The 15,627-nt window shown below is 46.5% G+C and overlaps 1 protein-coding gene across 2 annotated transcripts in view; it reads right to left on the bottom strand.

The window, feature by feature from the left end:
* IRF2 (interferon regulatory factor 2) overlaps positions 1-15,627 on the bottom strand; it is an 84,239-nt gene that overhangs the window by 30,377 nt on the left and 38,235 nt on the right. For both annotated transcript variants that reach the window (XM_060136510.1, XM_060136509.1), the window contains 3 exons: positions 9,648-9,743; positions 1,631-1,730; positions 188-364 (listed from right to left, as the gene is read on the bottom strand). In XM_060136510.1, the coding sequence (XP_059992493.1) occupies positions 188-364; positions 1,631-1,730; positions 9,648-9,734 (364 nt within the window). In that variant the 5' untranslated portion in view covers positions 9,735-9,743. The remainder of the gene's footprint in view (positions 1-187; positions 365-1,630; positions 1,731-9,647; positions 9,744-15,627) is intronic.

Below are 15,627 nucleotides of genomic sequence, written 5' to 3'. Positions count from 1 at the left end.
CTTTGACTGCTTTTGGGGGGCCCTGAGAGTCATTTTCCCCAGCCAGGTAAGAGCAGAATTATCATCCACAACGGGAACGAGGGTTGTATCCTTGCTGTGACTACAGATGTGGAAATAAAGAAATCACAAAGGCACTATAAGGTATATCAAGCCATCATTGTTTCAGTCAGTAAATATCGTTATCTACCTTTCTTAGAAGGTCGTTCAGATAAAGGCAACATTCGGTAGACTCGGAAGGCGTTGTTTCCTTTCTTTATGCTTTTATCTTTGACTTCTTCAATGTCAGGCAGAGAGTTCATGGCACATCGAAAATTCGCCTTCCATGTTTTTGGATCGGGTTTATCTACTCCTGGTTGATGCTTTCCTAACAAAATAGTTGAAAGAATCAAGGTTAAGAAAAAGAGGGGAAAAATTATTTCTAGAGTAAAAATGTCTGGAGACAGGATTGCTGGCAGGTAGTACAGAGAACCCTTTTAATTCTAGGCCACACCTACAGTGAGCAAACCTCCTGGTTTATTTGGGGCTGAGCAGGTTCTTGGGATGCAGGAATTTTTGTTTTAAAACCCGACGGTTCCAGGCAAACTGGGGCAAACTGGTCACCCTGGCTCTACGAAATAGCTTGAGAGAAAATTATAATGGTAGAAGAACGGAGAATCAGGGTAAGGAAAAGACAAAGCTAGGAGGCCAGTAGACCGACAAGCACAGGCAACTGGAAGGTCTCTTTTTCATCTGACTCTCAAACATTAAGTAAAAGTCCGTTCCTGCAAATAGCTGGCTAGTTAAATTTTGTTATAAATAAATATAATCTTGACTACCTTTGGGGGAGATAAATTTGACCCAAGTTTATATGACGCAAAACAAATAAGTTCTATATTCCCCTGGTACACACCTGGGGAACTTCATCAGAAAACCACATTTACAGGAAATTTAAGGACTAGGTTTTCTATGGAATGGGTTGAGCATCACTTCTTTTTTTAAAAAATAAATTTATTTATTTATTTGTTTGTTTGTTTGTGGCTGTGTTGGGTCTTTGTTGCTGCACATAGGCTTTCTCTAGTTGCAGCGAGCGGGGGCTACTCTTCGTTGCGGTGCGCAGGCTTCTCATTGCGCTGTCTTCTCTTGTTGCGGAGCACGGGCTCTAGGCGTGCGGGCCTCAGTAGTTGTGGCTCGCGGGCTGTAGAGCGCAGGCTCAGTAGTTGTGGCGCACGGGCTTAGCTGCTCCGCGGCATCTGGGATCTTCCCAGACCAGGGCTCAAACCCGTGTCCCCTGCATTAGCAGGCGGAATCTTAACCACTGCGCCACCAGGGAAGCCCGAGCATCACTTCTGAGTGATGCAGGCTGTACCCCACGTGTCCTAGATGTGCCTGGGAACAAGTCCCAGGTTTATCAGAGCTATTTTCATGAAGTCATAAGCCAGGAGATTTTATATATGTAGTAAAAATAAACGATAGCTAACAGTCTACAGTATAACTGAAATTTGCGAAGAGAGTAGAACTTAAACATTGTCACCAAAAAACAATGTACACTTTAAATATTTTGCAATTTAATTTGTCACTTATACCTAAAGGCATGAAAATAACCACAAAAAAGCAACAGTGCCGGGCTCTATAAACAATGCGGGGTTAATACCTGTATGGATGGCCCAGTTTCTAAAGAGCGGTGCATCTTTTTCCACATCCCACCCGTGTCTAGCTGCATGCATCCAGGGGATCTGAAAAATCTTCTTTTCCTGAAAAAAAAAAAATCAGTAAGCACTGCAGCCCTGGGTTTCAGGCCACCTTTGCAGAGGATTATAGCTAGTTCCAGCTCGTAAGATTCCCTGCTAAGTATCACTGGGTGTGCTGAGTATCTACTGTAAACCAAACCCACTTCCCCACTGGGCCCCAAACCTTGAGAGTCTACCAGGTGAGATTGAGAGGCAAGTGGAGTCTGGGAAATGTCAATGTGCCTCCTTTCCTTTATAGGAACACAGGTAACTGGCCATTTACTGAAATTTCTAACGCTTAGTCTTATGATCTACTCCCATCACTTGGTAAAGAGGAACTCCTTCTGCCTTAGGTAAATTAAAAATTAGGCAACTCTCCAAACGAACACTCACTTTGCCGCTAAAGGGAAGTTGGGGGTGTCTGAGGCCATTGTCACAGAGACTAATTATCTCAATCTGCTCACGCAGCCAACAGAAATAAAAGATTTTGTTCTAATCCCTATGTGTCTACTACCCTGCATGAAATAGCAATAAATACAAACAAAGATGTACCAATGATACGAAGATGATACTCCTTTTCTGGAGAGAAGTCCCTCGAGTACTGTTCTTCTTATAGCAGACCCTCTCCATCTCTCTTATATCCCAAGAGGTAACTCAAAATTGCTTAAAATCAATCCTGGCAAACATAGGATTAGAAACCAGTGCTTTGGAAACAAAGTCACACTTGTAGTAAAACTACTTATGTGAAACTTGGTTCACTTGGCATGTTCACGTGGTCTCAGTTTTGGTTTTTGCAACACCCTAACGAGCTGCGCGTATGTTATTTTTTCCACTTTACAGTTGAGGAAACTGAGAAACAGAATTAAATTTTCTAGCCAAGGAACTTATAGTAGTAAGTATCTAAATTCAAAACCGAGGTCGTGTAATCCCATATTCAGTCACTTATTCATATCACCCATTGTCTCCCAGGGTTTAGATTTAGAAGATTTCCTGTCCTACAACAGATCTGTTGACTTGGACTCCATGGAGATTAAAACCCAGGAAAACCATATTTTTTTAAGCTCTTAAGGTAGGTCTGATAATTTCTAGGTATGCGGATCTCTGCACAATACACTGGAGCAGGAAGGAAAATGTCAGTAGGGATTTTCCACCACTTTGGTCTCACACAATGCAAGATACAAACGGTCCCCACCGACCCAAAAGGGACTTGGCCCTCCCCACAGAACATATTGCAAAGCCTGAACTAAAAATATGTCAGAACATTTGAGATCTCCCTAGAACTGTTAAAAGGGAAAATTCTATGTATTTAAAACTTGGTCAGTAAAGAAGAACTGAAAGCGAGAGATTTTTCATAAATCCCTCCTTGTTCATGCTGTATCATCCACTGAGAGAGGGCAGGGTTTCAGGTTGGCCAGATTCAAAAGGGCAGTGATCAGAAGAGGGCTGAGTGAAACTTTATTTCTCACTGTAGATGAAAATAAGAGGGCAAAATCACTTAATGCAGTTTCTGACGTTCACACGAAAGGGAAAAACGTGCAAATGAATTTATCTCAGTGAAAGAACTTTTCCTGAGCTACACAACCAGAATCTAAAGGTTTATGCTTAAAGGTACAGATCCTTAAAGAATCCGCTGTTGTACTTTCTTCTAGGACAAAGGAGATCTGGGGTGACACAATCTGAAATCTATCTCCTAAGACACAAAGTTGATTTTATAAGTAGATCTTTTCAAGCATTTGTGTGTCTGCAGGCACACACACACACACACACACACACACACACACACACACACCCCTCCCAAAACTAGTTTCCCAGAAACCATGCTCAAACCATGAAACCACAAAAGTAATGACTGAACCTAGCAATTATCCACCACGGATCCTCTTTAAATGGGCAAAGGATGTGAAGAGACCTTTTTCCAAAGAAGATAAATAAATGGCCAATGAGCACATGAAAAGGTGCTCAACGTCACTAATCATCAGGCAGATGCAAGTCAAAACAGCACTAAGATACCATTTCATATCCTCTAGGCTGGCTAGAAGTTTTAAAAAAATAAACAGAAAATAGTAAGTGCTGGTGAGGACGCGGAGAAACTGGAACCCTCACACATCGCTGGTGGGGATGGAAAATGGCGCAGCCATTCTGGAAATCAGCTTGGCTGTTCCTCAAAAAATTAAACACAGGGCTTCCCTGGTGGCACAGTGGTTGGGAGTCCGTCTGCCGATGCAGGGGACACGGGTTCGTGCCCCGGTCCGGGAAGATCCCACATGCCGCGGAGCGGCTGGGCCCGTGAGCCATGGCCGCTGAGCCTGCGCGTCCGGAGCCTGTGCTCCGCAACGGGAGAGGCCACAGCAGTGAGAGGCCCGCGTACTGCAAAAAAAAAAAAAAAAAAAAAAAACCCAAAAACAACAAAACACAAATTACCTCATGATCCAGTAATTTCATTCAAAGAATTACAAACAGCTGTCCATGCAAACATTTATACATGAATGTTCATAGCAGCACTACTCAACAATAGTCAAAAGACTGAAACAACAACCCACATGTCCACCCACTGATGGAACAGAAAAAGAACGTGTTACACATGCATAAAATGGAATATTATTCAGCCACAAAAAGGAACACAGTATGATACGTGCTACAACAGGGATGAACCTTTAAAGCACTGTGCTAAGGGAAAGACACCTTCCACCAAAGGCCACATGTTGAAAGAGTCCATTTATATGAAATATCCAGAAAAGGCAAATCCAAAGAGACAGACAGCAGCAGATCAGTGGTTGCCATGAACCAGGGAAAGGAGAATGGGAAGTGACTACTTCATGGTACAGTGCTTCCCTCTGACGTGATGAAAAAGTTCTGGTCGTGACGGCTACATAATATTGTGAATGTACTGAATGTCACTGAATTGCACATTTTAAAATGGTAAAATTTAAAAAAAAACTACATGTAACTTGTAACTAGTTTTTCAAATTGCAAAACTACGTTGAAAGATAAAGATGGCAAAACTCATTTTAAACCTGAAAGAGATTCTGACCAGTAAACATTCTGGTTGTATGGGACAGGGAGGGCGTTGCTCTGCGTAGACTCTGTGACATCAGGCTGTGCCATGAGAATTCCAAGCGCCGGGTCCCCACACCTGGTGTCTACACACGGTGTGCACGGAAGGACTAAATGCAGTAGCGGAGCTACTCATGTTCAGATACATAGAGACCTCTGCCCACCTGCAGGCAGGAGAGAGAAGCCCGGCTCGAGTTGAGAAGACGAGATGATCTTGAGCAAAGCAGAGCAAACACAGCTTGGCCCCAAACGGAAATTAGTCCTCTTATCTCCCTGTGCCTCTTCACTCCCCCAATATTTACAAAATGTTCCAATGTCGTTTGCTATTTTTGTTTGGACTTCTTACTTTGTTCCGAGATGACCTGATATTTACACAAGCACAAGCCTGCTCTCAAAGTGCAGAGCAGGAAAAGGTCGGGAGCTACCTGATGATCTCCCAGGCTTGGGGAGGGGCCTTGGTGCCTGGTCCAGGCAGATCTCCGGTAAGAAATAAGAACGTCAATAACCAGGGTTGGCGGGCTTCCCTGGTGGCGCAGTGGTTAAGAATCCACCTGCCAATGCAGGGGACGTGCAGACCTGGTCCGGGAAGATCCCACATGCTGCGGAGCAACTAAGCCTGTGAGCCGCAACTACTGAGCCCACAAGCCACAACTACTGAAGCCCACGCACCACAACTACTGAAGCCCGTGCACCTAGAGCCTGTGCTCCACAACAAGAGAAGCCACCGTAATGAGAAGCCCGTGCACCACAACGAAGATTAGTCACTGCTCGCCGCGACTAGAGAAAGCCCGCGCGCAGCAACGATGACCCAACGCAGCCAGAAATAAATTAAACAAAACAAAACAGGGTGGGAATCAATCGGAGCGACGAGAAAAACGGTGAACCTGAATGCGACCACCTCCTTCCTTCCTCAAGAAACAGCCCAGGGAAACCACAAGCAAAAATGAGGACAAATCCAGAACTGAGCTGGTCTCTTCAACAAGCCAATGGAGAGACGGAAAAAAGGGAGAGCGCACCATTCATAGTCAGGAACCAAACACAACCTGCGCACATTCTTTGGCTTCTGATTGAACAAATCAATTGTAAAAAGATATCTGGGGAATACTCAAGGCATTCTGAATATGAACAGGGCAGTAATGACATTTTAAGTGACGATTACTTACGATTAATTTACGATTACCTATAGTGGTATTGTGGCTCTATAAGAAACCTTCTTGGATCTTATAGATGTACAGTGTCAGGGAGCTGCTTTACCACACACCCCACAGATCCTTTTTAAATGTTAATGATTGTTCAATCTAGATGTGAGTTTTAAATCTGGATGGGAATTTACTGCGCTATTCTTCCTAGTCATTAGATCATTCAAGCACACTATGTCTATTTGCAAATATTCATAATAAAAAGTAACTGGCCCAAGCCACGACCCCTTTCAAGAACTAGTTCTAATACTGCTTTGCCAAACTTCCTCACCGCTCCTCCAGAGGAAGCCAGAGGACCCGTTCCATCACCCTCCACCCCTCATGTATTGAAAGGAGGAGGTGGAAACAAATTTAAGGCATTAATTAACCACCTATTTGTCTCTTACTAAGAATGCACTGGGTTTGATGGTGTCCCCATTTGAGAGACACGTGACAGCTGCCAACCCCGTATTCTTAAGTCTAATTATCTTAACAGAACAAAAACAGAGTCACTGATGTTCCTCCCCTTCAAGCGCCCATCATTCATCCATTCATTCTCAGCACGATGTTACCTCCTGGGTGTCGGGCACGAGGCCTGGCACTGAGCTCGCAGCAACAGTCAAGACAGCCCTGGTACCCGCCCTCTGGCACGGCCAGCCTGGAGTGCCTCACCGTGAGGACCGACACTTGGAACACAGCTAAGGCACAAGTGAATGACAAAGCGCCGCAGACAGCACAGGTGTTCCAGGAGTCACAACAGGCTCCAGTGGCAGAAGAGAATTTGGAATGGCCTCAAACCACTCAAAACACGAACAGGGATTCTTTTTTTTTTCTTTGCGGTACGCGGGCCTCTCACTGTTGTGGCCTCTCCCGTTGCGGAGCACAGGCTCCGGACGCGCAGGCTCAGCGGCCATGGCTCACGGTAGCCGCTCCACGGCATGTGGGATCTTCCCGGACCGGGGCACGAACCCGTGTCCCCTGCATCGGCAGGCGGACTCCCAACCACTGCGCCACCAGGGAAGCCCACGAACAGGGATTCTTAGGCTTATGAATGGGCAGGAAATAACAGTAGGGTTTGAGTGAAATATTTCTGTGGACAGACAACGCCAGCCAGCCTGAGTTGGCAGAAACCTATAAATAGATGCCCTGGGGAGGTGTGGGTACGGAGAGGAAATGCCCTGAGGCCACCTGAGGTCTACATGGACAGGCACGGCTCTGTCCACATTGGGCGCTCAGGCAGCCCACAAGCTCCTGGGACTGCGCCGTCCTCAGTGGTGCCGTGTGCTGTAGCCACAGCACACCCTCCTTGCTTCAGCCTGGCCCACACCCAGCCAGCAGAGGTCTCCTGTCCCTCTGGACCAGGGAAGGGAACTCACGAGCCAAGAGCCGGAGAGGGGTCAAGTGCTCACTTGCACCAAGAGGCATCCATTCACTTTCTGGTCCTCTATCCGAAAAACACGGGCACAGTGGCCGGGAGAAAAGGTGTCTCAGTGCAGAGTACCGGTGAGGAAGCTACCCTGCGAGGATGTGTAAGTTCCCTACAGCCGTCGTAACAAACTGCCACCCGCTGGGCGGCTTTACCACCACAGAAACGGATTCGACCACAGTTCTGGAGGCCAGCGATCCAAAAGCAAGAGGGCAGCAGGGCTGCGTTCCCTTCAAACGCTCTGAGGACAATCCTCCCTTGTGTCTTCCGGCTTCTGGCGGTTCCAGGTGTTCTTGGCTTGTGGCTGCATCACTCCAGTCTCCGCCCCCTCTTCCGTGGATGTGTGTCTCCTCTTCTGTGTCTTGTAAAGACCCTTGTCGTTGGATTGGCCCAGTGGGATAATCCAGGATGATCTCATCCGCAAATCCTTATGTTAATTACACCCGCCAAGACTCTTTTTTCCAAATAAGTTCACATCCACAAGTTCTGGGGCTCGGGATGCGGACCTATCTTTTGAGGAGGCCGCCATTCAACCTACTACAGAGAACAAACTGTAGCACGTCAAGCACCCACCTGGTGCAGGAGACGCAGTGACACTGTGAGCGCGCCACTGCATCGAGCCAGCCAAAACGGGTGGGTGGGTTTTAAAAAAAGAAAAAGCAAGACCAAACTTACTTCTCTTCGGAAATCAGCAACATCTGCTTTAATTTCACACCCTAAATCAATAATAGGCAATGTTACTTTGTTCTTCACAGTAGAATCCTACTAAACCTACAAGCCTTGGTTTCCTTGTCTGCAAAATGGAAAAAATAACAGCATCTACCCCACAGTGGGGATTATGGGAATGAAGGCACGATCTTGCGCAGAGAAGTGCCTGCACTCCATAAATTAGCTTTATCAGTATCACTATCGTTATTCTTGTTCTTGAGGACCCTATGTCTCTTCAACTCTCCTTTGACTATCATCTCCCCTTTACTGACACCTCTGCATGCGCCCCTGCTAACCCAGCAGGACAAGGGGCAACCTGACTTCTCGTCTGTTTCTTTGCAACAGGCTAATTACAAAGCCCCTCCAGGATATAAACCTAAAACACTATAGACATTGCAAGCCTGGAAAAATATATTGTTTGCCATTAGACCTTAAAATACAAGACAGGTCACGTGAAGTGAGCATACGCTTTACTTAAAGTATGTCTGTTTACTTCTACCCCATCTTGTTTCAGAAGGGACTCAGATCCATTCAAATACATACACTGTTACACTTAAAATAAGTGAAAAAATAGGTAAATGAGGGGAAAAGAACAAAAAGAAATAAGATTTGAGAGATAACTGAAAAAATAAAATGAAGCAAGGAGTAACATTAGTAAAAAAAAAAATATGCTGCAATATTTTGTACACTTGTTAGGAGTGGCCACAATCTGGCTCGAAGCTCTGGAGCACGTGATACAAAGGTAAAGGCTGACCTGCTAAATTATTCATCGTGTCCTTAAGATTAAAAACGCAGCAGAAGAGGAAAAAGACATTTGCTCCGAAGAACTGCAATTCCTGGTAGTGCGAGAGCAATCTCCCTCTCGGGCCATCTTAGAGAAAGCATGATGTATTCGTTGCTTTTCTAGATTTTAACTAAATGTTTTCAGGTGGTCTTTACTTTTACATCCAATGTCTTCCTGATTCCGCCCATGAGAGGCAGGATCAACTAAACTGAGAGTTTTCAGGTTGATAAAAGTAAGGAAGTATTTATGTATAGATAGGGGGTGTAAATAATGCAATACTGCTTTTTTAGGACAGGGAGGCACACAAACAGGATTTCATGATAAAAATAAAACCATTTTTTAAGACAAAAACAAAAGTTTTCTTTACATAAAGAGATACTGAAAAGAAAATCAGTAAGCTCCATTCCCAGCAGAAAGCCCTACAGGTTCCATGTCCTCTAATCCTCGAAAACCAGAAGCAAGAACGGAATTTAGAGAAGGAAAAGGGTAAGAATTACTGAACAGAAATACAGCAAGAAGCTTCCCATCAACAGTCATCCACGAGACCAGAGCCTTACCTCGGGGTCGAGGCTACAGTCTGAGAGGATGATGTCTTCCTTGTATGACAATTTCATATTTTCACGATCGTTTTTGCTTGGTTGTTTTTCGTAAATAATAAGCATAATATTTTGGACACGAAGAACAGTTTCACTTGCGGTGATCCACAGGCACCGGCTTAGTCAGGGTCTCTCTCACACAGATACACACACGCATGCGCATACAAGCAGACGCGCACACACACGCGCACTTACCTTGTTAAGCCACTTCAGCCCTGGTATCGTGTTTGAGTTGATCTGTTCTTCCAGCCACGGGCGCATGCGCATCCTCTCCACCGGCATGGTGCCCTTCTGCAGAAGAGAAGCAACACATCAGGCATTTCTGCTACCCACTGTCATGTCTGCACCGTGAAGTCTGACACCCCTGCCTGACCCTCTTTTATTTTCCTCTTCCTCAAAACCGCACAGCTTATGGGGGCTGGGGGGCCCTGAGAGCTTATCAGGGGATTTGCCCTAGAGCCCCCCTCCCCTGCTTGAGTGCGGTGCTCATTCCCCAGAGGCCGTCTCGGTGGGGTGGTGGTGCAGGCCACCCCTGCTCTCAGCTGAGAGGGTCCCATGACGCAGACACTCGGCCAGTCACAGGGCCCGGACGCCTAACGCTGGGCTGTGTTTACGGCAGGTACCTTCAGTGTATCAGGTACTCAGAGGACCAGGGCCTGACAAATACCTTTGGGTATTATCCTTCCAAGAGCCGAGGGTGGACAGAGTAACCAAGTCATTCCTCGAGGGTATCTGGGTAACAGACGCGCGTCGAAGCCCCGGCATGGGCACTTCCAAGCGCTTACGGAATCGATTCACGCGGTTCCAAGGCCTTTCACCCACTGGCCACCCCTCCTGATGTCGTCTGTCTCCCTGCAGAGTGCACCAGCCTCTAGCTCTGCTTCAGCATCGCTTTGACGTGAAAGCATCTCTTTTTTTTAGTACTTTTTTAAAAGATTAATTAATTAATTTTATTGGCTGCGTTGGGTCTTCCGTTGCTGTGCGCTGGCTTTCTCTAGTTGCAGCGAGCGGGGGCTACTCTTCGTTGCGGTGAGAGGGCTTTTCATTGCAGTGGCTTCTCTTGTTGTGGAGCACAGGCTCTAGGCACGCAGGCTTCAGTGGTTGCGGCACACGGGCTTCAGTAGTTGTGGCACGTGGGCTCAAGAGCGCAGGCTCAGTAGTTGTGGCACACGGGCTTAATTGCTCCGCAGCATGTGGGATCTTCCTGGACCAGGGCTCGAACCCGTGTCCCCTGCATCGGCAGGCGGACTCTCAACCACTGCGCCAGCAGGGAAGCCCGAAAGCATCTCTTATTTGGAGTGTTCCCTCAAGGGTCTTTCCTCACTGCCATCCGCCTCCTCTGGCCTGGGGTCACCTGTCCTCCACCAGCCCACATAACACCTCTCTCCCCTCCTTCCAGATGCATTTCTAGATAGTCTTTCCCTTGTCCACCTAAATATACCCAGAGCGGGGTCACTAACACAGTGCCGTCTATCACTCATCTTCAGCCTGTTTACACGGAAGTTTAAATTCGATGCAGGATTCAAAAGCAGAGACAACGGCGACCAAGCATCCCTTCCACAGGACTTCGTGCACAGTGGGACATCATCCTCTTTTCAACCCTGGGCTGCCTCATCTTTCCTTTATTCATTTTCTCCTCCAAAAACGAGCTCTGAATATTCTATTCGGATGACTTCAGGCTGAGATGGTCAAAGTCTCAGTAATCTCCTCGTCCAGCTCACAAAGGCCTTCCCGTCTCCCCTACGTGCAGCTGCTCCGCCACCTGGGGCCCCGCCCTCTGCCTGTAGAGCCTAATTCAATTCTGGAACTAAATCCTAGCCCCTGCCTTTCCCTTGGCCCTCTGCCCCACTTCTGACCTACTCGCTGTCTCAGACGCCGCCTGCCGCTGCCTCTCTGTTCCTCCTTCCTGGCCTTGCCAACCCCCAGCAGTCCTCCAAGACGCAGCCTCCGCCCTCCTCCACCACGAGGCCCCCCCGGACGCTCCAGTGGAAGGAAGCCGTCCCCCTCCAGGCCCCACAATACCCAGGGATCCTGTACTGCTCATTTGAAAATCGAACATTGCGTCAGGGCAGCTATTCCAATGTTGTCTTTCTTCTTATCTAACTCTTATCTTAAATGCAAACTTTTCAGCTGTGCTCAGCCTCTCTTCCTAACCAAAGTGTAAATTCGCTGGGAGTAGGAGCTCTACCTCTTCTAGGTCTTTGGCTAATCCTACAAAGCCTAAATGCGGCCGTCCCCCCACCCCGCCCCCCCTGAGATGTGCAATACAAGGACCAGGCCAGTTCTGAAGATCAGGCAAGGTGCCGTCACCATGGCAGGCTGGCCCCGCCCACTCATCTGGTGGCTTCAGGAGTGACAGGAACTGCAGGGACAGTCCAAAAGGACATGGAACGGCCACAGGGAGCCCCCAACACAGCTGCTCTGAGTGGGTCTCAAGTTGTTCCACTCACTCGCTCTTTCACCCACCCACTCAAAGATCATATATCAAGAGTGATGTTCCAGGAATAGGAAGAAAGAAGACAGTCCCTGCCATCTAGGGACTCCCAGTCTAGCGGGAGACAGGGGAGAAGATAATTCCCACAGCCCACGGAGCATCCTGTGTCCAGGATGATAAGAGGAGTTATGGAGAGTTCTGGGAGCGTCAGGAAAAGCTGTCCACATTAGATGCACTGGCTGAGTGTGCACTGTAAGGGCTCTGCCCAGTCAATCCGATCAGATCCTCCTTCTTGAGAAGATCTTAAGACACAGAAAGGGCGCAGCTAAGTCAGGGCAGTAGGAAGAGTAGCTACGTAGTGACACGCGCTTCCGAGGGGACAAGATGACAAGCTCAGCAACACGGAAACATGCCCCTGCTTCCAATCCGTCATTATAATAACATATTCCTCCCCTATTTTTTTTTTTTTTTTTTTTGCGGTACGCGGGCCTCTCACTGTTGTGGCCTCTCCCGTTGCAGAGGCGCAGGCTCAGCAGCCATGGCTCACGGGCCCAGCCGCTCCGTGGCATGTGGGGTCTTCCCGGACCGGGGCACGAACCCGTGTCCACTGCATCGGCAGGCGGACTCTCAACCACTGCGCCACCAGGGAAGCCCCCTCCCCTATTTTTTTTCACAGACAACCCATTTGGAAAAAACGGTCACCTGAAATAGTTCAAAAAGCTTTCTGATCCGAGTAGGGAAAACTCTATTATCAAGGGCTTCACTTATTTCAGGTTCTATGGTGTTGCTGTTTTTAACGGCTACGACATCCCCGATGATACACAATGAAAGGTAACCCTTTTACCTGGAGGCACGTCCTCTATCTTACTTGATTTTACAGCCTGCTCCCCCGCCCCCTGCGACACACTGAACAGGTAATGAATTACCAGTGGTCTCGCCACACAACCCAGAATAAAAAGGTTGCCATTTGACATAGATTTCTCATGACTCTCAAGTATGCATCCTCCGGTGAAAGAAAGGAAAGGTAGAATTCTACACGCAGCCAGCACCAGAAACTCATGCCTACGTGGCATGTGTTTTCTAGCTTCTATCAGTGAAATTCAAGATGATAGACTGGTCTTCCTTCTTTAAGGCAAGTTTCCCATGGGCAGCAACACCCAGGCCAGCGTTGCTTGAACAGAGCTGAAGAAGGCATGGAACTCGGTAGAGAAGACAAAGAGGTGCTATTTTTGCCAAGAGGACCAAAATACACCAGAAATCGGGACGCTCGTGTTCCAGTCCTGGCTTTGTCATTACCACTGTGTGTCCTCGGGCCAGTCACTCAATCTCTCTGGTGGATACTTTGATCATCTAGAAAAAGGAGAGGTTTCACAAAGATAATTTCTGAGGTTATCTGTGATTCTAGGAATCCGTTGGTAACATGAAGGCTCATAATCTGATTTATCTTTTCTGTAAGCTTCATTTCTTGTACACTGTGCTGTTTTTAAAAGTGAAATACTTAAATTTATGGTTCTATAAACCTAAAATATGAAGCTTCTACCCTCAAGCCTGACTTTGGAAAATCAGCTCTCCTTACATCTTGGAGATTTCGGGCTGGGATCATCTTCAAAACCATGGCATTGGCTACAAATCAATTCAGTACACAGCAAGTATTCAGAATATTACTGGCACCAGGGCTGCTCCATAAAGGCACATGAGCTGTTCACTGTGATACACAGGACATAAATCTCATCCCCCGTGAAGCTGACAATGCTAACTGTGGTCCTGAGTAGTGTCATTAACAGTGATCTTGAATTCTAACTTAAGTAACTGAGGTTCGGGTCTTGGAATAGTAACAGCAATGGCTACTACTACTGAGCACTTCCTATATGCCACGCATGAAAACCAGGGTTTTCTGGGAGCTTCTCACTTCTCTTTTAACCCTAGGAGGTAGGGACTTTATTACCCCCTATTTCAGATGAGGGGATAGGTTGGGGAACTGCCCAAAGGCAACCTGCTGGTCAGTAGGAGAGCCCAGACTCTCGTTCAGGTCTGTCTGCGAATCCCCAGACTCAGAAACCGTAATGCCTGCCTTACTCTCACTTCAGAAAGTATTCAGTTATGATGGTCTTTTAACTGTTCTACTTATGGAGGTATTCCCAAGCCCTCTCTGTTTTGCATACCACTGACGTATCAGTCATCCTAAAATACCACTTAAATCATGTTAGTGTTCTGTATTACAGACTTCTAAACATCTCTGCTAGATTTTAGATAATAAAATCCTTGGCTGACGGGGTGCTGCTTCTGGTAACGGCATGGTAGGTAATTCAGACCTAACTCTCCTGGTGAATACCTAAGAAACCTAAACAAAGTGTGTGTGTTTTGTTTTGTTTTGTTTAGCAGCATTGGGTCTTTGCTGCTGTGCGTGGGCTTTGTCTAGTTGAGGCGAGCGGCGGCTACTCTTCACTGCGGTGTGCGGGCTTCTCGTCACAGCGGCTTCTCTTGTTGCGGAGCACGGGCTCTAGGCGTGCGGGCCTCAGTAGTTGTGGCACGTGGGCTCAGTACTTGCGGCTCGTGGGCTCTAGAGCGCAGGCTCAGTAGTTGTGGCACATGGGCTTAGCTGCTCCGTGGCATGTGGGATCTTCCCGGACCAGGGATCGAACCCGTGTCCCCTGCACTGGCAGACGAATTCTTAACCACTGCGCCACAACTTGTTTTTAAACAAACAAGTTGTTTGTTTCTTTGGCCCACAAAGCTTGTTTTTAAAAATATGTTTAGAAACTTCAGAGAACTAAGATGGTAGTAAAGAATTAGGAGGGCAAGATCTGGGAGAAGAAAGAAACCCAGGATGGTAAGCCTGATGTTTGGGGCATCTGCCGAATCCAGAAGAGGAGGCTTTAGGGCATCAAAGCTGAGCAGAGCTGTTGACACATTCAGTGACTAGGGGGATAAGAACTGAAGCTAAAGAAAAGGGAGTCCTGGAAACCTCCCTCTTTCCAAACATGCAAGCTTTGTAAGGGATAAAACTAAATGGAAATAGACTAACCTCAAAGACTGAAGCCCAGCTTTGATTAATCTCAATCCTTGACCAAATTAAAATGATCTGGAACTACCAGAAGTTAAGTTAAATCATATCTTGAGGAAAGATGACATTATCCTAAGATTCATATTCTCTCTGCTGTTTTTCAGATACAATGGCCAGCATTCAATCAATACAGCTAGGAATACAAGGCTAAAAGACAAGAAAATAGAAAACCAAGGGAAGTAATGAACAATAGAAATGGACCAATAGAGATACATACACAGATTTTATACAGATATAATGAATATACACATACCAAATGTTTCCAGACGTAATCTTTAAAACAGCTATGCCTAATACATTCAAGGAAATAAAAGGCAAGATGGAAAAGTTTTTCAGAGAACTGGAGACTATAAAACAATAGAAATTCTACAACTAAAGTATAAATAATTAAAATTAAGAACTCGATGGATGGGTTCACCAATAGATTAGACATCACCAGGGGAAAAAATAGTGAACCAGAAGAGAGGTCACAGTGAAACAGACAGAATGAAGCACTGAGACAAAAAAGTGGAACATGTGAAAACAGACCTAAAATCCATAAAAGACTGTATTTTAGACCTAAAAAGGTCTAAACATGGGTAGTTGGAAGTTCCACAAAGATAAGAGAAAGAATGAAGCAGGAGCAAAATTTGAAGAGACAGTGATCAATGACCACCTAACCACAGGTTTAATACTCA

Source organism: Lagenorhynchus albirostris, chromosome 21 (assembly GCF_949774975.1).
Source record: "Lagenorhynchus albirostris chromosome 21, mLagAlb1.1, whole genome shotgun sequence".
NCBI lineage: Eukaryota > Metazoa > Chordata > Mammalia > Artiodactyla > Delphinidae > Lagenorhynchus > Lagenorhynchus albirostris.
The sequence above is the reverse complement of the archived record's forward strand: the minus strand, read 5'-3'. Positions and strand labels throughout refer to the sequence as shown.